Source organism: Silurus aristotelis, assembly GCF_946808225.1.
Source record: "Silurus aristotelis genome assembly, chromosome: 2".
NCBI classification, from domain to species: domain Eukaryota; kingdom Metazoa; phylum Chordata; class Actinopteri; order Siluriformes; family Siluridae; genus Silurus; species Silurus aristotelis.
Genome location: NC_139575.1, coordinates 33,981,159 through 34,006,857, shown reverse-complemented (window position 1 = coordinate 34,006,857; position 25,699 = coordinate 33,981,159). Strand labels below are relative to the sequence as shown.

The 25,699-nt window shown below is 35.3% G+C and overlaps 4 protein-coding genes across 4 annotated transcripts; all 4 read right to left on the bottom strand.

Annotated features, from left to right (window-relative positions):
* Positions 1 to 69: 69 nt before the first annotated feature.
* On the bottom strand, positions 70 to 8,324 carry LOC310715978 (mpv17-like protein). The gene is made up of 4 exons (XM_083522724.1): positions 7,845 to 8,324; positions 3,152 to 3,222; positions 3,036 to 3,065; positions 70 to 2,178 (listed from the first exon to the last, which is right to left on the bottom strand). The coding sequence occupies exons 1-4, from the start codon at positions 8,140 to 8,142 to the stop codon at positions 1,993 to 1,995; spliced, it is 585 nt and encodes a 194-aa protein (XP_083378850.1). The 5' UTR covers positions 8,143 to 8,324; the 3' UTR covers positions 70 to 1,992.
* A 1,258-nt stretch (positions 8,325 to 9,582) lies between these two features.
* On the bottom strand, positions 9,583 to 11,463 carry LOC310737565 (GTPase IMAP family member 4-like; the record flags this gene model as incomplete). The annotated part of the gene is made up of 4 exons (XM_083561920.1): positions 11,384 to 11,463; positions 10,677 to 10,775; positions 9,954 to 10,574; positions 9,583 to 9,830 (listed from the first exon to the last, which is right to left on the bottom strand). The coding sequence occupies exons 2-4, from the start codon at positions 10,705 to 10,707 to the stop codon at positions 9,583 to 9,585; spliced, it is 900 nt and encodes a 299-aa protein (XP_083418046.1). The 5' UTR covers positions 10,708 to 10,775; positions 11,384 to 11,463.
* Positions 11,464 to 11,901: 438 nt separating this feature from the next.
* LOC310718607 (GTPase IMAP family member 9-like) lies at positions 11,902 to 16,013 on the bottom strand. Its single transcript, XM_083527513.1, has 5 exons — positions 15,900 to 16,013; positions 14,851 to 14,941; positions 13,987 to 14,730; positions 12,924 to 13,880; positions 11,902 to 12,435 (listed from the first exon to the last, which is right to left on the bottom strand). Exons 2-4 carry the CDS (start codon positions 14,861 to 14,863, stop codon positions 13,573 to 13,575), a joined length of 1,065 nt encoding a protein of 354 aa, XP_083383639.1. The 5' UTR covers positions 14,864 to 14,941; positions 15,900 to 16,013; the 3' UTR covers positions 11,902 to 12,435; positions 12,924 to 13,572.
* A 4,020-nt stretch (positions 16,014 to 20,033) lies between these two features.
* Positions 20,034 to 24,570, bottom strand: ntan1 (N-terminal asparagine amidase). The gene is made up of 11 exons (XM_083522700.1): positions 24,479 to 24,570; positions 24,292 to 24,386; positions 24,102 to 24,204; positions 22,923 to 22,988; positions 22,713 to 22,821; positions 22,525 to 22,598; positions 22,391 to 22,444; positions 22,253 to 22,306; positions 21,923 to 22,020; positions 20,743 to 20,856; positions 20,034 to 20,655 (listed from the first exon to the last, which is right to left on the bottom strand). The coding sequence occupies exons 2-11, from the start codon at positions 24,370 to 24,372 to the stop codon at positions 20,488 to 20,490; spliced, it is 921 nt and encodes a 306-aa protein (XP_083378826.1). The 5' UTR covers positions 24,373 to 24,386; positions 24,479 to 24,570; the 3' UTR covers positions 20,034 to 20,487.
* Positions 24,571 to 25,699: the final 1,129 nt, after the last annotated feature.

Genomic DNA, 25,699 nt, shown 5'->3' with positions numbered 1-25,699 from the left:
ATATTACCTAATACGCCTTTAAACTTCATCGGTTGCACTCCACACACAAACCGTTTGCATGACAGTTACATCTCTTTATTTTCTATCTAACTAAAAAACGAACATAACTGCATTTAACAATTACAAAACAAATTATGAAATTCAAATATTCTAAAATCTGTAAATCTAAAAAATATTTATTATTTCCTTTTTTTTAATATACAAAGCCTGACCTTCTTCCATCTGTGTAAACACATACGTGATGCTTCAAAGTAATAGCTGGATGAATATTTTGCAACTTATTTAATTAGCAACAGGTCAGGAAAAATGATATTCAAACATTTAGTGAAAATAAAGAAAACAAACCTTTCTTTAATATCCAAGTGTGTCAGTGATGTTAACAAAAAAAAAAAAAAAAGCAGTTGTGCATGTTTTGGGGCTGAATCTAAATTATAAATATTATACAAATGATTACATATTAATTACAAACAATTAAGTCATGATAAAAATAATTAGGATTATTATAAATATATGAATTTCATAAATTATATTATCTGTTATCAGTTCCGTTAACACTGTATCTTGGCTCAGCATAGGCATTAAGGAGCACTGTTCACATTTGAGTTCTTTTCCAGTTCCTTTAAAAGTGTGTTCTATAATAAGCAGCATTTAGTTACTTAATTTGCCATCCATCACTGTATTTCTGACCAGTGAAAGTGTTTAAAAGTTTCAAGTGTACCATGAAATGATTACAGAAGGTGATGAGGTAATATGCTGAACAAAGGCACCGCGTAATCTATAGGATTCAACCCTAAAAAATAATCAAATAAAACCAGAATGCAATGATTTGCAAATCTCATAAACCCTATATTATAATCAAATAGAACATAGAAAATATAAAATGTTTAAACTGAGGAAATGTACCATTTTAAGGAAAAAAATAAAGTTAATTGATTTTGATGGCTGCAACACGTCTGAAAAAAAGCTGGGACGGAGGCAACAAATAGCTGAAAAGTAAGTGTTACTTCAAAGAAATAGCTGGATGAACATTTTGCAACTTATTAAATAGCAACCGGTCAGAGACATGTGTATAAAAAGAATATATTAAAGAGGCAGAGCCTCTCAGAATTAAGGCTGGGCAGAGGCTCAGCAACCTGGAAAAACTGTTGTTTAAATTGCGAAACAATTTCAAAGTAATGTTCCTCCTCATACAACTGCAAAAACTTTAAATATATCCATCATTTGCAGTACATATCATCAAAAGAATCTGGAAAAAAATCACAAAATATTGTTTGCCAAAATCCAATATTAGTTGGCAGTAACCTTTCACCAATTGTAAACATTTGGCAGCTCTGAAGTGAAAAATACAACAAAGAAGACAGTTGAGCTGCTAGAATCTAGTATCAGACAAAATTCCGCAAACATTCATCTCTCAAAAACGTCACCAACTTGTCACCTCAGTTCCCAGATGTATATAGATGTAAATAATGGACATTCGGTGCCACCCAGATGAGGATGGGTTCCTCTTGAGTCTGCTTCATCTCAAGGTTTCAAGGTCTGGTTCATCTCAGTGATACATTTCCTCAGTTTAAACATTTAATATGTTTTGTGTTGTGAATGAAATGGGTTTTAATAAATAAAATGAATAAAATAAAATATAAAGATGAAGTTTGATCATGTTAATCTTATTAAACAAATGTTTAGAGAGGTTAAATAGAACATTGATGCTATTCCTGACTTTTTAAGAACATCAAACAGATATAATGTTATTTTTAAATATATCTGAATGAGGATTTGGAATAGTCATAAAACAATTCAGATGGGTTTAAAAAAAAAATTGGATAAAAAATATGAGCTAACCAGTATGAAAGCCCCCCAACAATCCTGTGCTGTTATTAACCCTGTCATTAACACCGCATTGGTGTTGACTATCCATAGTCCAGCTCAAAATACAGCACAATGGCATGCCAAATATAGGGATTTAGGATTGAGAACTTTTCTTGCTTCAGAGAATCACTTGCTCTCGCTGGTTTCCTTCACTTTCACCTGGCTTTTCAGTTGACGCATCCAGTTCAGAGCCGCGTTCAGGGTCCCGTCTCCGCGCTGGCGAGAGAAGCAGAGGAACGTAGCCCAGACAAAAGCACAGCAGCCGGTGAAGGTAGTTCGCAGGTACAAGGGCACCAGGGCAAAATTCAAGCACTGGGAATAAGAGTGTACATTATATTACATGTTCTTTATTCCAAGACAATTACTGATCATTCAGCAAGGCATTTTGTGTATACACACCATCATGCAATCACAATATTGCGAACAAACCTTTCAGTCTAAACGTCTTTACCTGAGAAAACTTGAAAGGAGTGCAAATTTGCAAATACTTTACATAAGATACACAGTGGATGTGCACTAAACATGCTGGGAATCAATCAACACCTTCTAACTTCAGATTTAATTTAATTTAATTTAGTAGCGCTATTGTACAATCTTCCACAAAATAAAGTTTAATTTGAAATTGAATTATGTTAATACATGTGAACTGAGCTGTTACATTATAGGGAAAGCAATGGGATTGTTTGATATGGATTTTTATGGTATATTCTATTTTATTTATTAAAATGTAAGTGTTTGTATTTTATAATAAATCGACCACTGGTATAATCTATTTCTCATGTGGACATGCTTGAAAATAAATGTAAATTACTTTTTATTGCAAGACCCCATTGGCAAGTTCATTTCAAGACTTCCTGTGAATTCCAAAGGTCATCTAAGAAAGGTAATTTTAGCTAATAAATTACAGCAGCAAGTCATAAATTTGTGAATCACTAAAGGGAACTAGGCAATATTATAAAACAAATTAGGTAACCACTAACAAACATTATTTCAAAACTCATTTCTAAACACTAAGGTGGATAAAGAAGGGAAAATCTGACAATTATTTTATAAAAAAAAGAAAACAAAAATTCTATTTGCTTGTGTAACAAAGCAAATATTTATTTACAAATGTATACAATTATTATTACAAAAAATTATTTCATATAAAATTATTCGTCAAACTTTACCTGCGCAAAAGGCCAGAACATGAGTCCTGTCTGCAAAAAAATCATGAAATAAGGTTTACAAATTGTGAATTCTCTGTTTAAATCTTCTTCTAATAGCAAGATATGAAAAGACTTACTGTGTATGTGTTCAGAAACTTGTTTCTCCAGTCTCCCAGTAGATCATCTTTACCTTCCAAAAGGCTCAAACCTGAAATGATCAAAAATTCCTATATTTCAACAACAGAAAGTGTCATTATGAGATGTTGCAATCCGTGGTTTTCACACACACTACTTACTGTTTAGAGCTGACCTTCAACTCAGATTGCCTTCTGCTAATATTAGTAGTACTGGTAATATTAATACTAATACTACAACTAGCAGTATTAATAGTAATAGTAGTTTTAGTAGTAGTATTACTACTAGCAGAAGTTCAGTGTACAGAGTATAGTAGTAGCAGTAGTAGTAGTAAAATAAAGACTTTTCATTGCATATCCCAGCAATGTTATGTGATGGGGTCAGAGCACAGGGTCAGCCATGATACAGTGCCAATGAAGCACTGAGGGTTAAGGGCCTTGCTTGGGGGCCCTAAAAGTGGCATCTAGTACTAGTAGAAGTAGTGCTAATAGTATTACAACAAGCAGAAGTTGTAGACGTAGGAGTAATAGTAGTGGCAGTAGAAGTAGTAGTTAGTAGTACTAGTAGTATTACTACTAGCAGAAGTAGTATATGTAGTCATAATAATAGTTAGTAGTAGTAGTGTTAGTAGTATTACAAATAGCAGAAGTAGTGGTAGTAGTAAAATTACTACTAGCAGAAGTTGTAGACGTAGTAGTAGTAGCAGTAGAAGTAGTGGTAGCAGTACTAGTAGTATTACTACTAGCAGAAGTACTAATTGTTGCCATATTAGCAAAGGTGGGAAGTAACGGAGTACAAATACTTCGTTACTGTATTTAAGTAGATTTTTCTGGTATCAGTACTTTACTCCACTATTTATTTTTCAGACAACTTTTTACTTTTACTCATTACATTTTTACACAAATATCTGTACTTTTTACTTCCTACATTTTCAAAACCGGCTCGTTACTTTACTTTTAATCCACTGATTTGGTGAAATATTTCTTTTATTTTCACTGTGCGCCGATTTCAGCCGCACAACCAATTTCCTGTCATTGCCTGTCTTTTTCAATCCACTGGTGTATAAAGTCCTGACTCTCACTCACCACAGATGTAGACTAGTTTACGGAGCTAAGAATCAGCAGGCAGAAGGCAGTAAGAAGTTTGGGGTTAATGTGGATGAGACAGAGGGAGTCAGTGATGTAAACATGACTGAGAACAGACACATTCCTGATCATCATCATCTTTTCTCTGCTTGTGTTCTATATGTGGATCTTCAGCCTGAATACATTCATTAGGTAACAACATTTTAATTAGTTTTGTATTAATATATATGTATGTATGTATGTATGTATGTATGTATGTATGTATGTATGTATGTATGTATATATGTATATTTGGCTGTCAAAATTTAAATTATTGTAAACGGCACTAAATTTTATTAACGCTATCAATTCAGCGCGCATTTCCGTTTCACCATTTTTATAGAAAATGTAAATACATAAATAAATAACTAAATAAAAAAGAGGCGCAATTAAAACCTTTGGCAAAAAATAAGTTTATCCACGACGTCCTTTCTTAGATATAAAATAAATAAATAAACTCCAGATAAAAATATTTTTAATTAGTAAACTTTTGTTTTATTTCTGCGCCAAGTCTCAAATCAAACACCAAAATCCGCCATGTTTTACACAATTAACCCTCTAGGTGGCGTTTTGTGGGGTTTTCCCTCATAATGGGGACACAAACTTAAATTACTGTCTTTATTGAACGTACAGATAAAAAAATTACATCATTCAAATCTATAAAATGTCTATAATTTTCTATATATAAGCTTCCTGACTTGACTTGAAGAGGTGCAGTTTCTCCGGTATCACCTCATTAACTGTCCGTGTGGAAACATAGCAAAGGCTCTTAATGATGTCCACACGTCTCTGCACTGATATAGCCTTTATATTTAATCACTGTACATATGCTTACATATACAGTATATCACATGCTGTAAATATGATACATGTTTAACACCTCCAAGCTGCCAGTTTTGGGCACCTGAGCAAGCCCTTAACTCACTACTGCTCATTTAGTAAATGAGATCATTAAGAGTCGCTCGGGATAAACACTTCCAACAGGAAGTGGCTATATCTCGCTATCTTTGTCTCTCTATTTTCTCTTTCTAATTGTCTCTGTGTCTCTTTTAGTAAATGTCTCTGTCTCACTGTATATGTCTCTCTCTTGCTGTCTCTCTATTTGTTTCTCCTCTTTCTGAAGCTGTGTCTGTGTCTCTTTGTCTTTGTCTCTGTCTTTCCTGCTTATTTACATGTCTAACAAAGTTTTGAATTTTGAAAGTTATGCCATTAGCGATCTATGATGAAAGACTTTCCTGGTTCGATTCTTACCTCTAGTTTCATATTGAACATTATAAGAAGTTTTTAAAAACAGAACAATGAAAGGTCATTAAAATTGGTTGCTGGTAAATCATGGTATATCAGTGGTGCAGGTGTTGGAGATGTGGTTCTTGTACCTGAGTCACTTCTCATAGACTTCGAGTAACTGAGAGAATGAACAGGAAGGAGAAGTTTTGACCCTCTACCATCATGATCTAAGAGAAAACAGTGGTCTCTTAACTATAGAAAAACCAAGAGTCCAATAAGCAGAGCCTTGTTTGTCACCCCTCTGGTAGTGTAGTGGTTAGTAATGTGGCCTCTGCTATCTGACTCACCCGGTTCAATTCCTACCCCTTAGCTGTCCTTTAAACTGTTTAAAAAGTTTTATAAAAGAACCAAAAAAAGGTCCTAAAAAAAGGTCCTAAAAATCAGGTTCTTGCAGGAGATCCTGTGGCTCAATTGGAAGAGCTTTGCCTCTGGATTGAGAGGTTGCCGGTTCAAACCCCGGCCAGGGCTCAAAGTTAAGAGTGTAGAAGGTGTCAGAAATGGCTGCATGGAAGGTTGGATGTGGAAGGTTTCAGAGGGCGTATCCTGAACGAGGGGGGCAATATCCAGGCGTGTGCCCCCCTGGCAGCTGAGAAGCTGAAAACAGGGGGTTATGAAGCAAAAACATCCAAAAAAGTATGAACTTAGGCTCCTGGCAAAAAATTCTTTTCCCTTTCTCTCCTAAATGCAAAACTACCAACCTCACTTTTTTATTTATATATATATATTTTTTTTCCCAAGGCTATAACCCAGCAGTTCTTCACAGCCTTTGCTCACAGTCACCCACTCTATTGGTTACCACACAACTTACCAGTGTGGGGACAAGCCAGATTTGAACCAGCAACCTCTGAGCTCAGAGGCAAGGCTTTTACCACAAAGCCATCAAGTCCCACAACTCACCTTCTTTTTTTGGGGGGTTTATCCTTCGTTTCATGCTTCAAAGCAAGAAATTCAGACCAGAAAGAAACACAGAAAGCAGGATTCGAACTCTGAACCCCACCAACAGCAAAACACCAGTCTTAACCCCCTGAACCATCAGGAAGGACAGGCTGTGCCACTTGTTAGAGCAGCTCTATCTTTTCTTTCAAACCATCAACACAAAAATATAATGCTAAAGACAGACTTGGGAAGCAAACCCATGTCATGACTAGCAGAGACAAAGCAGGATTTTAACTCTGATTCACACCATTAGCGAGATACCAGCATTAACCCACTGAACCATCAGAAAGGACAAGCTGGGAAGCTTGTTTAGAGCAGGTATATCTTTCTTTTCAACCCATTAAAAACAAAAATATATCGCTAAAGAAAAATGTAGGAAGTGAATCCTGATCGGCAGGCAGAAACCAGGATTCGAACCCTGAACCCCACCAAAAGCACGGAGCGACCGCTGCTGAAAAGCATGTGTGCTTTTTGGAGGAGTCATACTTTGTTTCATGCCAGCGCAGTAAGAAAGATGTAGGACTAGCTTTGAAACCTTATCACCAGGGTGGACTATATTAAGGACCATGTTCAGGCACAAGCCTTAACCCACTGAGATACTACAGAAGTGCCTGTTTTTTTTTTGGTGGAGTTATCTTTCATTAAAGACCAGGAAATCAAGAAATTAATCCAACAAAGAAAGGACAGAATTGAAATGTTTTCAGAGTGGACAAGGTCCAGAAGTTTTATTTACCAACACAGCAACCAGCACGACCAGGAATCAAACTCTCAACTCATCTATCTATCTATCTATCTATCTATCTATCTATCTATCTATCTATCTATCTATCTATCTATCTATCTATCTATCTATCTATCTATCTATCTTATATGATGTGAGGTCCAGATAACAGCTAAAACAGGTAGAAGTAATAACTACTTTTTACTTAAGTACATGTCAGAGCCAAAACTTCTTTACTTTCACTTGAGTAAAAAAGTATAATCAGTACTTCAACTTTTACCCGAGTATTTTAAAACACGAGGATCTGTACTTCTACTTAAGTAAAGGATGTGTGTACTTTTGCCACCTCTGCATATTAGTAGTTAGAAGTAGTAGTGGTAGTAGAATTAAAACTAGCAGAAATAATAGAAGCAGTAGTAGTAGCAGAACAGTAATATTGGTATTACTAGCAGAAATAATAGAAGTAGAAATGGTACTAGTACTAGTACTTGTAGTATTAATTCTAGATCAGAACCAGCAGTTGTAGTAGATGTGATGTAGCATCATCATCATCATCAGTAGTAGTAACAGTAGTATTAGTAGATGTTGTAGTAGAAGTAGCAGTAGGTGTAGTGGGGTTTATCTAACCTGTATAGAAGGCACTTATGGCCAGAGGTAAGGAGATGGTCTGGTCCATGGCCAGTTTCCGTAACACCGTGCTCACAGAACTTCCGGGAAGTTTTCGCTCTAAGAAGCGCATCCAAAAAAAGTTGAAGTTGCCGTTGAAGCAAAAAGCGACGATCGCGACGTTTCTGGTGCGCCTCCAATCGATCTTTCCATCTTTCCTGTTCGATAAACACTGCTGTACCAAGTCTCCTCCGGCGTACAGACCCGAGTACAGAGTCACATTAGTCAGCCAGGGATACCTCCTGATGTGGTTCCGCATTCTCACACACACTCACAAAACCCTGCTTCCACTGATATAACACACCTGATCCCAATGATCGAGTTCTGACAGTAAAAGTAACACAAACAACAAGACCAATCCTGCGATCAAGTTCTCGAAATGAAGACGAAGTTCTAATGTGAAGTATCTGAAAGCCGGTTTCACTACCTGCTCTGATTGACAGCGCGCATGCGCATTAGTCTCAGCCTGAGATTTTCATGAGTGAATGAGAAAAGAAAAAGTACAGGAAAATTATAACACAGAAGTGAAACTACACATCATGTGTCAAGATCTTACACAACGATCAGAGGAAACAGTACACGTGAAACGTTTTTTTGCTTCAGCATACTGAAAACCTTTTACTGATATGGCCAGGATGAACATCCTGAAGTTCAACACTGCACACTTGTCCATTCTCAAATACACAATTAGGCAGTGCAGCATGAAAAGATCACTGAAGATGATCAACCTGCATGGTTTTGATTGATGACCGAATGCTAAATAGAAATGAGTGGACTGTAAATTAGGCCTGTTTGATTGGAATTTTGCAAAACATGTTTAATCACTGTATTATCAACTGTAGAACAAGTACTGGTTGTGTTTATTGTGAGATATTATACTGGGAGGAGAAGTTAAATCAATGCAAGCTTGACTAGCTTTAAAAATAAAATCCTATATCGCTGACCCTAATACTGATTTAAAGACCACTGCCTACAAAGTTTGTAAAAAAAAAAAAAGGCATTTAATGAAAAATGTTCATGCAAAATTATACAATATACACAGCATTTATGTTACTATATGCAATGCAACTATGCACAATTTGTCCACAATCTCCACAATCTTTAATGTGAGCCATATAACATGTTAAATAAAGTGTAATTATGTTGTTATTAATAATAAAACACAGTGTAATGTACTGTGATTTACAATGTATTACTTAAATAAATAAAAAAATAAGGACGCAAGGAATTTTAACAGCAGTCTGAACAGGCAATTACTTGCTGAAATCTTCACAGAATTTATAAAGCCATGAAACTTTAAAGAGCTCCATCATAACCAGAAGCAAAACAGTCCCAACAAACCCATCATCAATATTCCTTTACTATACAGTTGCTGTGGCTCTTTTTTGAAACTTCTCTTTCTGACAAACGTTTCCATGGTGGGGTAAAATGACACGTTTTTGTTCCAATGATACATTGATACCGGCTTTCTAATAGGGTTGGGGTTTAAAGACGTATCAAATAGATTTTTGTTTGATTTACAGTCGAATTTACAGCAATTCTGTGATTTCTGTTTGTGACCTTTAGGTTTTTTGTTACATTCGTCACAACTTTCATCAATCTTCAAACCTTCTTAAAGCATTTCCAGGCCATGTTTATTATAGCCATGATTGTGCTAGGTGACACTTCTGGGATATTACTTAATGTCCTTGTGTCTTGGTTATGTTATTACGCTGATCAGCCACAAACTGAGGAGCATTATTACAACAAATCCAATGACAATCCCCACAGCTGCCCCCAGTGTTCCATATTGGGCTCCAGCCACTGAACCTATAAGAGCACCCATAAAAGCCATTGAGATCACTAGTACTGGTTTGATGACTGTCCATTGCAACTGGTCCTGATTCTTGTCTGTTGTGGCTGCAGTTCCTTTTTTCTTACACTCTGGAACCGCTGCTTGTTCAGTCACTGTGGAAAAATAAAGAGAAATGGTTTACTTTACATTATTAATTAAGGTATTTTTTTTATTATCCTTTACTGAAGTCATTAATGCCCTTATCAAAGTAACTTGATTAATGAATGAATACTTACTACTTGGACGTGATCCACTGATGCTTCCACGTCTCTGCCTAAGCACATGTTTCTCCCCTGATTGTTCTTCTTCCACCATGCTCTCGATCTCTTTAAGCAGGGCACCGACCTGGCTTTCATATTCACTGAGACGCATAACACAGTGTCTCCCGCTACATTTTTCCAGTAGTTTCTCAGCTTTCTGAATGTGTTCTGTGATTGTGGCGTCCTCTACATCTCTATCACACAGGAAAATCACCATAGTGTGATTCCAGACTCTCTCAGACAGCAGCTCCACATGTCGACTTGTTGATTTAAGCTCATTTAGAGAAGGTACATCACCAATGTTTACAGGCAGCACCAGAATCAGTGCATGTGGGCCTGGAGGACAAAGTGTTATGCTTCGGGAGATTTCATTTTTAATCTTTTTAGTAGTGCACTCTATAGAAACTCTGTCCCATCCTGGTGTGTCCACTATACATATACTCTTTCCTGCCTGTTCACCTTCATATAAAACACACTCTTCACTCTCTTCATGCAGCTCGATGTCTCCAAGGATGGCTTTGACTACTCTGTTTTTTCCCGCTCCAGCTTTTCCAAGCAGTACAATCCTGAGGTCTGAAGGAAGAGTAAACGGGCCTCCTTCAGTAAGAGAAAAACACAAAAGTTAAAATGGATAATATTTTTCATGATCGAAAATTTACTATGCACAGGAGAAACAAAACATTTTGAAAGATATCTAACCTGGGGCCGCTGGTGAGATCACACCTGCCATGGCTGTATTTAGGTTGTAGAATTTTATTCAACCGCCATCAAACTCTGCAAATACGGGAAGATCAGGTTCTGGGGGTAAAGTTTGGAGGTTGGAAATGTCTTTTTAAAAACTACATTTTGCTTATAAAGAAAATGACAGATTACTAATAAATTAATTATTATACAATGGAAATAGTACGATACAAACACAGCTAGAAAAAACTGTTTTTGGTTTCCACAATCCACAATATTGACACAAAATCGAATAACTTTTCGATATTTCAAAGAATATTTTGCAAGCTATTTTATGTCAGTACCATCTACAATTGTTTGTCGAGTCACACCTGAACATCCTAAACCCATTTTATCCAGTTTCATTTGTTCAAATTGGAACAGTGCCGAAATGTTAAATAATCCAAATACAAAAATCCGGATAGACACTGTGTCATATGTGCCTACATGTAACACAAAACCTTGTTTATAAAACATGTTCAATGGTTTTTCAGAAAATGTTTAAGTTTGAAAAATTTGTTGTCGCTTCAAGCATTACCGAACAACTAGATACTATTGCATCATACACGTAAATGGAGCCTAGAAATTAAACTTTAAAACTTTTTCAATCTATTTATGCAGGGTTTTTTTAAATCAATAAAGAAATCTAATGTTTCAGATAAATAAACAGAGAAGAAATGACTTACATGTTTTTTTTTTGTCCTGTTGTCAAGCTTCTTCCGGGTTTTACATTTGCTTAGTTGTTTGCTACATTTCAGGTAATACAGGTGTTGAGGAACCAGGAAGAACAGCAACAATCCCTTAAGGTCCTAGTGAGTGCATAAAATCATGACGTTTAATCATACGATGTAACACCTTGTACAGACATTTTGGCTGATAACAAAATGGCCCTCAACCCACTCAATGACAGTTCAATTGTATTATTAAGCATAATTTTTTTTAAATGCTGAAGTATTATATAATTGGTAATATGTTGGTAAAACTGTACTATAGTACATCAACATTTTATTGTTGTTGCCAGTAAAGTACTATAGTGTAGAATACAGAGATTGTATATTTAAATACATAAAGGTGAATTATGTTGACTAACACACACACACACACACACACACACACACACACACACACACACACACACACACACATATATATATATTAATATTAAATATACAGTATTTAAAATAAATTTCACAGTCTAAATGAATTATAACAAAAGTTATAACATGTAGACTTTATTTGGTTCCTCATCACTTTTGTACAGGAATTATTTACTGCATATAAAAGCATAAAGTATATATTTTTTAAAACAAATAAATAATTACTAAAATGTTATGCTCAGATATGGATCTGTTATGGTCTCTTGAATCACACCAAAAATGTGAAAAAATAAATCTTGAAAAAAACAAAATAAAACCAACAATGTGTGAATTACAGTAAATGTTTCTCTAAATGGTTTATAGAACATAGTAAAGAGTCATGTTCTGTGTAACAGGTATACTGATTATACATTACATACCAGTATGAACACAAGTGGCTTTTTGAACATCCTATTCCACATTGTCTCCATTTGCTGTTATTACAGCCTCCACTCTTTTGGGAAGATGTTCCACTAGATTTTGTAGTGTGTTTGTCGAGATTTCTACTCAAGGGCGTAAATAAAATCATATACTGATGCCAGTGTTCCAATTTATCACAAGGGTGTTTATTAGGGTTACGTTCAGAGATCTGTAGCAGGCCACTCAAGATCTTCCACTCTAACCCATGTAAAGCATATCTTCATTAAATTTGCTTTGTGCACAGGGGCATTGTCAGGGGCAACATTTCTCCAAATGACTGACCTTCATTTCCTAAAGTAATGATGGACTGTCTTTTATCTTCACTTAACTGAGTGTTTCTAGCCACAAATAAACTCTTGACAAGGCACACCTGTGAACTGAAAACACACCAAAAATTCAAAATCTTGTGTGTCCAAATCTTTGACTGTTATTGTATATATAAACACAAATCTGCATTAGATTCATCAAAATATTGATTTCAATCAACTTAGAAATCTACAGCAGCATTGACTTAATTGCCTATAAAAATATAAAATATACAGAGACTTTACATAGAAAGAAAATATGCTGCCCTGTCATAAATTATTTTTTGTGGTAATGAATTGATAAAACAAAAGTTCAGCAGGTTTTTTTAAAACCCAGGAAAGAGAGTAATAAGGATGCTGTCAACGTTTTTTTTCGCCTATAAAATGTGTTAAATACTATAAACATTTAATACAATAACAAAATGGTGTAATACAAATACAAAATGGTTGAATCTTGTTCATGTTCATAAGAAACTATCTTACACCCCTCAATAAGAGATTCTGATTAACTACATTAAAGAGAAACTCTTTCTGTAGGATATTCCTGAGAACTTCTTGGTTTTATCCGAATTATGAAGTCATGGTCTGCATAACCTACAACACTTACAGTATATAGCATCTTATTGTCAAAAGACAGAAAAGGGAAACAAAAGAACTTCCAAAATATTACATGTACAATGAAACACCACCCAAAACCATCATCAAGAAGTGAATTAAACGGAGTATCACGTGACATTACAAAGAAAAGGATGTCTTTCAAAAACTAGACATCCGAATAAAGAGAACATTCAGAAAGGTTAACAATAGAAACACAGCAACAATAAAGAAGCTGCAAAAATATCTGCAGTTTTGGTCGCTCTGTGACAGCGTTCCTCTCTCCTCACGTCAACTGTAAAAAAAACAACTGTGCTTTGCATCAGCATTAACACCACATATTTTTCTGTGTCCATCTTGACGTGGCTTATTCCTTTCTTTTAGCACTTCCAATCTAGAATATGTATATCTTATTATAAGTTACTGACAGTAATCAGTGTGTTCTGGTTTTTCCACTTCCACAAGTGTTGAACTCTGTCGTGCCAGGCTAGCAGCGTTAATCAGCAATAACGCCAGGGGAACTGTTACTACGATTCCAATGCCGATCCCGGTACCAGATCCCACCACTCCAAAATTAGATCCGACCACTGATCCAATAAGAGCACCAATCATAGCCAACACAAGCAGACATATCGGTTTCAAGTAATATCTTGCAAGTGCCAGAAGTTCATCCCGGTATCTGCTCTTGATGGCATGAATATCCATTGCCTGGTTTTCATCTTCATTGACTGCAAACAGTTATACAAAACAAAACAAAAACTCAGACCAGGGAATATATACTGACAGTGTATAGATATAATCTGAAATAATACAATGGAATGAGAGAATACTTACAAGATGGACGAGATCTTGTGATACTTCCACGTCTTTGTTTAAGCACAGGTTCTTCCTCAGACTGTTTTTTATACTGACTCAGTCTTTTCTGATATCCTTGTTTTAGCATTTCCTCTCTGTCCTCATACGCTTTCTTCAACTCGCTGATATCCTTTGGTATTTTGCCCTGTATTACTTCATAGTAAACCTGAGGCAGGAAGGAATCACCCAGATTTTCTTCCACCATGCTCTCGATCTCTTTAAGCAGCCCATGGACCTGCGTTTCAGATTCACTGAGACGCATAACACAGTGTCTCCCACTGCACTTTTCCAGTAGTTTCTCAGCTTTCTGAATGTGTTCTGTGATTGTGGTGTCCTCTACATCTCTATCACACAGGAAAAGCACCATAGTGTGATTCCAGACTCTCTCAGACAGCAGCTCCACATGTCGACTTGTTGATTTAAGCTCATTTAGAGAAGGTACATCACCAATGTTTACAGGCAGCACCAGAATCAGTGCATGTGGGCCTGGAGGACAAAGTGTTACGCTTCGGGAGATTTCATTTTTTATCTTCTTAGTAGTGCACTCTATAGAAACTCTGTCCCATCCTGGTGTGTCCACTATACATATACTCTTTCCTGCCTGTTCACCTTCATATAAAACACACTCTTCACTCTCTTCATGCAGCTCGATGTCTCCAAGGATGGCTTTGGCTACTCTGTTCTTTCCAGCTCCAGCTTTTCCAAGCAGTACAATCCTGAGGTCTGAAACATAAGGTGGGCATCCATTATATAAGACAAAAACTCAACAGACATTATGAATAATCATACATAGCAAAACATCGTTATGCACAAAGAAACGAAACGTTTTGAAAGATATCTAACCTGAAGCCATCATTGAGAATCCACTTGCAATGGCTGAATAAATGCTGTGGTTTTTTTTATTCAGATGCCATGAAACTTCCACTTTGAATTTCTGTCAAAAAAAATTTAATATTTGAGAATTGTAGAAAGTAAGATCAAGTTCTACTAATAGCAAAACACAGAAAGTCAACCCAAATCTAACTAAAAAGTATATAAATTATTTGCCAGTTCTTATTTATTTATTCCAGCTGATATTTTCCACTTATTGGAATGTGGTGCTGAAAATAGATAAAAGATGGAATTTTTGGAAACTCTGGAAGCCTGTAATAGTGAATTGTGTGAGTGGGGGGGTTTTGGGGGAGAAATCAGAGTTTGGTAGCCTGTCTTTTTAAATACTGAGGTTTGCTAATAAAATGATAGATTACTATTAAATGTATTATCATAAAATAGAAATAATAATGATAATCACAATTAGAGGAGGCCAGAACGACTATATTAGTTTCCATGACAATGCACCATTTTTCAAAAACTATACTGTATTTTGCCAATTATTTTACAAACGATAATATATTATGTTAGTACTATGGGCTAATTTTTGTAGAATCATGCACCCCCTTAATCTATTGTATCCAGTCTGTGCTTGTTAAAATTGGAACAGTGCCATATACAGATAAATAAAATATTAAGCAGAACTGAATATTTCCAGCTGTCAGTTGTTCTACTTAACAACATTTTACTTTAAATAGAAAATCCAAATAGACACTGTGTTGTACGTGACAAAAGGTAACATAAAACCTTGCATATAACATGCACCATCATGCTTTATTTCTTAATTCTTGTATCTCAATTTTTGTATTGTGTTTTTTGATGTTTATAAGTTTTTACAAAATTAGTTTAAGCTTTTTTGTAAAGGTTTTAAGTTTGAAATATTTGTTGTATTTGTTGCGTAAACTAACAATTCAACTGCGTTACAAATGAACTGCAATTAGAAACTTGAAACTGTAAACCTTGTTATATCACATAATGTTTGTTTTTTAAATCAAGAAATAAAAATAGAAGAAATTACTTACATAGTTTTTATGCTCTGTTGTTAAGTTGTTAAGTTATTTACAGATTTGTACATGTTCAGTTGCTGGCTTCAGTACAGGTAAGTCAGGTGCTCTATCAGACCATTGAGGGCGTCCAGGAAGAACATGTCTCACTTTGTAAGGTCCTAGTGAGTGCATAAAATGATGACTTTTAAACATACGATGTAACTAGTGCAAAGTTTACCTTAGTTCACACAAAGATTTCTTTGTCTAAACCTGTGCACTTGATAGGAAAGGGTTATGAAACATGTTCTCCTAATCCATATGCAATATTGTGTACAATAAAATGTCCAATAAAATACACATTTTAATTATAATCACTTAAGCTTTTTTATAAAAAAAATTATAATTTTTTTTTTTTTTACAAGTAGGTTGCAAATAACAAAATGGCCACAATTCACCAGCCAGTACAGTACAATTTTATTATTAAAAATAAAGAATGTTTGCAAATTTGGACTATTTTATATTAGGTGAAATATTACTCTACTATATTACAGCAAATGGTTTAGTTGTTGCCAGTAAATTACTATAATATTCGAAACCAAATTGTTATAGTGTAGAATACAGAAATTGGCTGGATGAGAGATGAAGAGACCTCTAAGATTTATAAAAAGCTCTTTGAGAGTCTAAATAACAGTATAACAAGAATTATGTACATATATATCATTTAAAATATATTATATATTTAATATAATTTAATGTATATTATATATTATTTAATATATCAGCAAAAGATTTTGTTGACTAATTAGAAAGTCAGTCATCACAGTTATATCAGTTATCACAGACCAAAACACATTAATCGTGTATGTCAGCCTTTACAACTTTATACTATGGAATGTACAGTAATGTCATTTGAAAAACAGTAAATTTACTATTAATGTATCAGGTGTTACTTTACATTTACACAAAAGTAAAAAAAATCAAGCAGCAGGAAGCAAGCTGATGTCCCTGTAAATCTCATATGCAATTGAAAAAAATCTATCCACTGATGTCTGAATAAACCAAATTTTGTGCGTAACTTAATTCACACCATGGAAACTAATGTAACTTGTGTGTGTAAACTTATGAAAGTGATTATATAAGGTGTGGAGGACTATTGATAGAAATAAACCTAAACTTGAACTGCATACATGTCCGCTATGTAAAGTATATCTTTATTTAATCCCTAAATCCCTAAACTTTTTCTTCATTTGCTCAACACAGAAGAATCTACAAGGGCAAACCGGGTTTGTGCTGAATTGAGCAACCGAGCAAGAATGTAATTGGCATCATCATATAATGAAGTTCAGCTGAAAGTTCTATGCTTTTTTACTTTAAACCTGTTCATTATTTGACTGTGGTATGAGGATGTGAGGACTTTTCATGGTCTCTGGATGGTACGTCTGTATTACAACTCCAACAGGACAAGATATTTTTTCAAAAGACATTTTATTAACATAAAAATATAATATACTTTACTAGCAAATTATGTAATAATGATCTGAATGTGAAACATTACAACGGCCAAAAGGGTTTTATATTTAAAAAACATTACTCTTTAGGACAGTAATAGAACATAGCATTCTATATAAAGTCTCTGATAAAAAATTGTCATTTTAATGTGCATGTATTTATTTATTTATTACACAAATTTCCTTATAAAACTACACAAATTGTGCCTTCGATGACTGAAAATACCTGATGACACTAAAAATTATACCTTGGATTATTAATGCTTGACATTTCCACTACTGATTTCAGTATTGGATTTTTTATTAAAAAATTTTTCCATCCATCCATTTTCTCCCGCTTATCCGTAATTCGGGTCGCAGGGGCAGCAGCCTAAGCAGGCATACCCCGCCTTCGACTGCAGCCCAATCCTCACTGCACCGTCCCTTACGGTCCCTCCTGCAGGTGGTGAGCCCACGGGAAGGCGGCCCCACGTCACTCCGACATCACGGACCTTGATATTTCCCTCGTAAGGGACCCCTGGAGCATAGAGGGTTAAGGGCCTTGCTCAAGGGCCCAAGAGTGGCAGCCTGGCGATACCGGGGCTCGAACCCCAGACCTTCCGATCGGCAACCCAGCGCCTTAACCGCTGGAGCCACCACCCCAATTTTTTGATTTAATTATTTTTCGAGACACTTTGTACACTCTACATAGAAACCTAGAACTTGTTCGCAAAAGTAGGTTTTGGACATAACTCAAAATCGTAGAGCGAATATGTCAATGGGAATGTATTTGTTTTGGTCAAAAATGTGTGAAATTATGTTTATTATTATTATTATATACATAATAATAATAATTATAATAATAATAATAAAAATCCCTACAATTTCAATAGGTTTTCTGCAGTACGTGCTTGAACCCCTGCAAATAATGCTTTTTCCCCACTCATTCCACTTAAATGTCCGGTTTTGTCCAAGCTTCTGCATCCTTCCGGTCACCAGCATTCCTGTTTTCTCTTCTCACTGGAAACAAATAACTGAATTTACTGCAAATTATATAAAACTGATCAACAAAAAAAGTACATTTGTATTGCGATATGACACATACTGTTAGGTCGGTTCTCAGGGAGACTTTTAACTCTGTGCCTAAACATGTCTTTATCTTCTTTCACCACCTCCAATAAGTTTTTCCCTCTTTTGTGAAGTACAGGTTTCTGCCGCTGCTCATCCTCCTTGTGCATTGTTTTAGTTATGGCTGGATTTAGCACAGTATTATAATCTTGTGTAAAAGAAAAGGCAAAATGAAAGTGCAATAAGCACGACAGAACATTGTGAACCTTAAAACATGTTAGAATTATTATGGAAAAACTTAACAGTCAAGTGTACAATCTGTTCAAATCTGATTTTAGTTTATTTCAAGATACATCTTTAATTTCATATACTTACAGGCATGTTAATGTTTTAAAGTTTCGATAATGTTAATGTTTTTTTTAAAAAAAAAAAGTAAATAACTTTTTGTCATTAAAAATGCTGAGTCATGATGGTTTTTTTTGAAAAAAAAAAAAAAAAAAAAAACTTTGCTACTCAAAACAGTGACTGAAACCAATGCAAACTGTAAAATTGTACCTCAAATGATATCCAGGTTTGGAATTTAAATCCATGTGGATTTAGGAAAGAAAAAGAAAGAATACCTTACAATACTGTGAAAACTTCAGTCTCAGGCAGGTTCATGGTGCTCATGTGATTTTGTAAGATGGAGTCATGGGTTGTCTCAATCTTTCTGGTTTCTGTTTCAGGATACAAAGAGTCATTTAACTTCCTGTATCAATATAAAAGACCGTGAAAATACACGTTTAAAGTTTATTCACAGGCATGAAAAGGGTGTAGATTAACAATGACAAATTACAATGTTTATTTGGAAAAAGGGATTTTGTAGGTTGACTATTACACTCGGTTTGATAACCAAGCACTCAGACCCATATCAACCAAACCAGGAAGGGTTGTTTTAACTCAGAAAAGCTGGGTTATGATGTAGACCAAAAATGTTTACTCCTAGATAATGTTACAGGTTAAAATACAGGGCATTTTGAAGTAGCTACAGGGTGACAATAGCTCCTGTATATAGCAGCCTAACTTTAGGTAACTTAATGTTAATGAATATATACTCATGTAGGAAATCTATAATCTAATATTTTCTTACCCAGTTTATCATTCTTGTAGCAACAAGCCAACTTTGCCTATACTGTCTAATAAATCTATATCTACATCTTCGGAGGGAAAGTTGAAAATTCCAGAAAATGAATTGTTATGCAACAATGGGCATGTTTCCTTTCAGGTCCTCATTTCCAAACCAAGTTAGGATCCTTGTTTATCCACCCAATTTTGGTCACTTCAAGACAAATATAATTATATATTCATTTGGATGATTTATTTCCATTGCTTTTTTTTTTTTTTTTTTTTATAGTTCCACAGCAAATTTAAAAAATAATAAAAAAAGAACTAACAATAATTCATTCAGCCTCGACTTACACAAATGTGAGATTTCTCCATTCATTAATTTGCCTCAAGTTTTAAAAAACCTTTTCAATCTTCTCCATGCCTTGTCCAGAACAAATTGTAAATCAGGTTTGTAAGAGGAAACACCAGACTCCCTTAAAAATAAATATGAATGGTTTAGGAACCACTGTGTTATCAAGATAAATGTTTATTATATTTTGAATTTGTAAAAAAAAAATCTTGCAGAATTTCAGTAGGATATACAGCACTTTTTTCTTCATAACCCAAAAGAAATATACACACACACAACACTTAGGTCAAACTTCATGCCATATTTATGATACATATCAAAATAAAATAAAATCCAAAAAGATTTTCAGTACTGTACAACATTGTACACTGTATAAAAACAAATCCAGCTTTAGGAGTTCATAAAGGGGCATTTTATTTTCTCTAAAACCTCAGCTGATGCATAATAAAAGATAATCCAATCTTTCCATCCCAAGTACAAGTTTCCCTTCTATGCTAATCCAAATCTTAAGAGAAATAGATTAGCATGAAGGAACAACATCAGCCAGTAATTGCTTTTTGAAGGCCTTTGGTAAATTCACAGTGTTACTGATTGTTAAGGGCAAAGATCAGGGTTAAGAGCAGACTCTCTCCCACTCTCCATGCTCCGAACGTTGGAAGAGCTGCGGTTGGCCTCCGGGAAACAGAGTGTCGGTGTTTGGGTGTTCCAGCAGGAAGCGGATTGTGGACTTGATGTGTTGGACGAAATGGGGTGGCTCAGCATAAGGAGATGTGGACAGGTACTGTCGTAAATGTAGAGATCATCAAGCAAAATGTAAGTCAGATTTTAAAAAAGGGTGAGAAAAAAATTCATAAATCTGTGTAATTACTTGTAAGATTGTTTCATCATCTTCATCCAGCCAGAAGGCGATGTCATTACTGGGAGACCATCTGCATGGGCCGATCTTCAGCTGCTCCTTACTACAGTCATAGACCTCAGCTAACTAGTAATATCAAATTTAAATTTTTTAAAAGATGTCTCTAGAAATTACAGAAAAATCACACTGGCGTCTGAAAGATGTTTGTATTTTTGAAGAGCACAATATCATTCTATTGGTTTTAATGGGCCTCAATCAGTCATCAGTCATTGAATTACACTTTATTGCCAAAAGTATTGGGTCACATGACCTTTCCTGCTACATGTGGTTCTTTTCCAAACTGTTACCACAAAGCTGAAGGCACTCAATTGTACAGGACGTCTTTAGATGTGGTGTAATAAAATATTGCGTTCACTTGAACTTGGTGTTCCAGCATGGCAACGCCCCTGTGCACAAAGTAAACTCCTTGAAGATCTGGTTTACATGCTTTGGAGAGAATGATCTTGAGTGGCCTGCTATAGTGAGCTCTGATCTCATCCCTACTGAAAACATTTGGGATGAATTGAAATGCTGACTGCACCCCAGGGCTCCTCAAATTGGGACTAAATATGGAATGCAATGCTCAAAAATCACATAACACACTTATGACCAGGTGACCCAATACTTCTGGCAATATAGTGTATGTTTAAATTACAAGTACCGTAAATATATTTTTTGCTGAACAAAAAACCTCCATATTTAGATTACTCTCTGTAATACTTTTTTGTGTACATGCATATAGTAATAAATTCAAACCAACTGTTAAATAACTCTTACATTCATCGTACAGCTGATTTATACTTACAGCCTCCCACAAAAGTCTATAAAAAGCAAAACTGAATCTGAACCTCCTGAATGCGAGGTTAGCATGTGATGCCAAAGTGGCATGACTAACTCTTTCTTTAATGCCATTACTTTTGTCCCAATTAAACCGCATGTCCACTAGTCAATAATTAGAGCAAGTCATTAATTACAATTCAATCATGAACACATACAACATTAGACTAGTGTCAAAACATACAGCATATCTGGCCTTCATCACTTTTTTTTGGTTATAAGAAAAAAGTGTATATCATTGTATAAAGTAGTATATCATTAGTATAAATAAATAAAAAAAAAACAGAAGCTGATCCAGAATTAAACGTGTTGATACCTGTCCACCTGTGAAGCTCCGTGCAGACCTCAAGTCCTCAGCAGGTCCTCTGTGTGGAAACATGGATGGGAAAACCTCACCAGTTTTAACGTTCACACCTGGCATGCACACACACACACACATTTATATCAGTGTTACGAATATCGTTTGTTGCGTCTAATCCAGGGCGTTGCCAGATTATCAGGTTTACACAAACCCATTAAAGGTCTGAAACTGATACCAGATACTTGACCACACTGGTGTGCCACAATATGTGCTGCGCTTTGTAAAATGTAAAAAAAATGGGCACTTCGGTGTCTATAAACAGGGTCAGAGAATATTATATATTACCTATTCCATAGATAATTGGTCTGTGAATCCCATCTGTCAAAACATCATTTATATCTATAAAACACAGAGGAACAATTGGTCAGTAGACAATCTATTAATGTGATGTGCATACTGGTAACTTTACAAAAAATTTTTTACCAGTAATGCAGCAAGTTTCTAGGTGAATCGCCTCCTTTTGTTTCTGAAACGCCGCTGCAAAATAAATCCGTATTTATTTGAATAACTCGCCAACATGCTGTAAATAAACTTTGACTTCATGCAAATTTCCCTACCAAAGATTTCACGGCTGAGTTTATGTGACGTCTTGTTGTTGTCATCGAATCCCCCGACGAGATGAAGCTCTAACCTGAATAACACATGTATCTATAATAAATACTCCGCTAAACCACGAGCGACATCTCTTAATACAATAAAGTAATATGCTAAACTTTTCTCAGTAAGAAGCCCAATTACTTCTCACCTGCCTGCTTTAGCTGGGTTACATAACGCCGTGACGGCATTAACTATAAGAGGAACTTCAGTCCGTGTGTTTGAGCCGTCCAGGTGAGCCAGACATGTCGCTCCGCTTCCTTTAAAGAATGACAGGACAAAATTAAACTGACACAATGTTACAGGGAGAAAAAAAACCCACAAGACTTATTTAAAAGAGTGTAAATGTGCTCTATGTTACCTGTATGGCGCAGGACTACTAAGTGACAAGTTGTTGCATCCCCAGAGCCTATAACTGAAACGGAGTCTGAAGAAAGAGGCAGATTTATTTATTATACAGTTAAATATCAGTACTGTCTGAGAATAAATAATCCATCCAGATTCATGACCCATTAAAACATTAGTGTTTTAATAGAATAAGCCCTATCTTTTTTAATACAAGAGAAAAATCTATCTATCTATCTATCTATCTATCTATCTATCTATCTATCTATCTATCTATCTATCTATCTATCTATCTATCTATCTAATTAATTAATTAACAGATTCGTATCCAATTTATTTAAATTTAATTCTTATTCAGAGATGCACTATTTTTGCAGCTGAGCATAGAGCCCCATGAACAGCCTAAGGATTTATGAAGTTACTGAGCAACTCAAAAACTATGAGGATGGATTTGGACTGTAATTAATATAAACAGTCTTCTACAAATGCTCAGGACTGCAATTTGCATGAACGGCTCTTCATTTACACACTGATCACCGAAAAGCACATCTCATATGATGGAACTACAACCCTAATTCCAAAAAAAAATGGGACGCTGTGTAAAAACGCAAATAAAAACTAAACTGTGCTGCCTACGGTTTAGAACTTTCACCATTTGGACACATCATGAAATGAAAAATACAACAAAGGACACCCAGAACTGTTGAGCAGCTTGAATCTTGTATCAGACACATAAGGGACAACATTCCTCTAGCAAAACTTCAGCAACGGATCTCCTTAGTTCTCAAATATATACGGACAGAAGACGTGATGCTACACAGTGGTAAACGTCCCAATTTTGTTGAGAACTGCTGCAGCTATCAAATTGACCTTATTGACCTTATATTCCCTTCAAATGATGTGTATTCACAGTTTAAACATTGAATATGTTTTTAATAGAATATGATTTGCAAATCATTGCATTCTGGTTTTGTTTACATTTTACACAGTCCCACAAACTTTTTTGGAATTGGAGTTGTATAATGAATTGACATTTTGTGCCACTCAAGGTTTCATTCTTATACCATCTCTGGGACTTTTCCCCTATAAACCTATAGCCACTTTATCACTGTAAAGCTGTTTTTGGTTGATTTATCATTACTGTTATATTGTTATTCTACCCAAATTAATATTGCAGAAGGATATTGAGACTCACTGTCTGCTGGTGTTGTGGCTGCAAATTCCCTCTGTTGTACATAAAGCAGGCACTTTGGATCCACTGTCACAATGGGTTTGGAGCGAAATAGTGTGGCATTTTCCTTTAACACAAAAACGTCTCATATGTAATAATGCAAATATCATAAATCAGCTGTGTACATAAACACATGCCTGTCCATTACACCCACCTTTATATGGGAATGTTTCGAGAACAGTTCCGATGTTGAGGTTATGTGGTCGATTCGTTTGTTTTGAGTCAGGAGCGGCATTTCCGTCCCTTCACCTGCAAACACCAAGAAATGTACTTAATATAAAGTATTTTTAATTATCAAATAATATACCTAACGTCATGTATTTATTCTGTAATTTTCATACATAATATTCGACTCTTCTACTGTACACTCGCACTTCCGGTTTCCCCCTCACCCTTCCGCCTCCCTTCACCGTACAGAGACCGCGTTCCAATCATCACACGTGAGTGCTAATTAGTGCACTTGGGCCTCTGGAAGTGTGCCCGCGTACCGAGTGAGGAAGTAAGGCGATTGGAACACAGCCCCTGCTTTGAAGATGAAGTATGTCAAAATGGTCGCTTCAAACGTATGCAAATATGAATGATGCATATTTAATTAGACTGCAGGCTTTCTGATCCTGCAGTGAAACATTAATAATAAATCTTATATTAAATAAATATAAATCTTATATAAATACATTTTTAAAAACACTCCACAGGTGTTTTGTAAGTCACTAGATTTTACTGAGTTTGGATGAGATTGTGTGAGAGTGAATTCTGTGGGATGACAAGATATCAGTTCTTTATGTTTGCTTTTATGAAGTATTAGAATATTGTGGCTTGGTGCTTTATATCTTTTTAGCAAAACTATTTTAAGGCTAGGACTTACCCTTTGATTGATAGCTAGATAGATAGCTAGATAGATAGCTAGATAGATAGATAGATAGATAGATAGATAGATAGATAGATAGATAGATAGATAGATAGATAGATAGATAGATGTTAAAGTGTGAATCCTGTCTGGTCTTTTGCAATTAACATAAAATCAAATATGCAATCAAATAAATACATTTAAGTTGTTGAGTTTTTCAAAGATGCCAAACAGAAGAAATTCAATCTTGTGCATTTTCGCTCTGCGTGAATAAACATTTTGATGATCCTGTTTGTGAACAATGACAGAAGGACTCCTCATTCTGACGGCAATGAGATGTTTATTGGCACGAATACTGACTTTTTCGAGATGAACTGAGAACGTACTTTTTGCCTGTGTTTTACCTGTACTTTTTGTGAAAAGTGCAGGCTTTTGCAAGAAATGTGTTGTGCTGTTTGTACAAATAGTTTTGAGAATGCAATTACTGGTTTGCAAATAATATAGTGATTCGAGAAATGCTCCAAAGCAAATGAGAAAAACTGTAAAAACATTTTATTGATTTAAGAAAAAAATAACAAACAATTGATAATGTATTAAACAGCAGTACAATTATACACAATCAGTTAAGTGAATCGATCAAATCATTCACAATTTGTTCAAAGCAACGAAAAATGTTCTTATGATGTGTACAACTGACTACATGAGTTTTGTGAAT

Coding starts and splice junctions, on each gene's coding strand:
- LOC310715978 (XM_083522724.1), bottom strand. CDS start 8,142: ATGCGGAACCACATCAGGAGGTATCCCTGGCTGACTAATGTGACTCTG. Junction 3,223..7,844: donor CATAAGTGCCTTCTATACAG/GTTAGATAAACC, acceptor TGATCATTTCAG/GTTTGAGCCTTTTGGAAGGT. Junction 3,066..3,151: donor AGTTTCTGAACACATACACA/GTAAGTCTTTTC, acceptor ATTTTTTTGCAG/ACAGGACTCATGTTCTGGCC.
- LOC310718607 (XM_083527513.1), bottom strand. Junction 13,881..13,986: donor CACAAGATCTCGTCCATCTT/GTAAGTATTCTC, acceptor AACTGTTTGCAG/TCAATGAAGATGAAAACCAG.
- ntan1 (XM_083522700.1), bottom strand. CDS start 24,372: ATGCCGCTCCTGACTCAAAACAAACGAATCGACCACATAACCTCAACA. Junction 22,021..22,252: donor ACCAATTATCTATGGAATAG/GTAATATATAAT, acceptor TGTGCATGCCAG/GTGTGAACGTTAAAACTGGT. Junction 20,656..20,742: donor ATGATGAAACAATCTTACAA/GTAATTACACAG, acceptor CATTTACGACAG/TACCTGTCCACATCTCCTTA.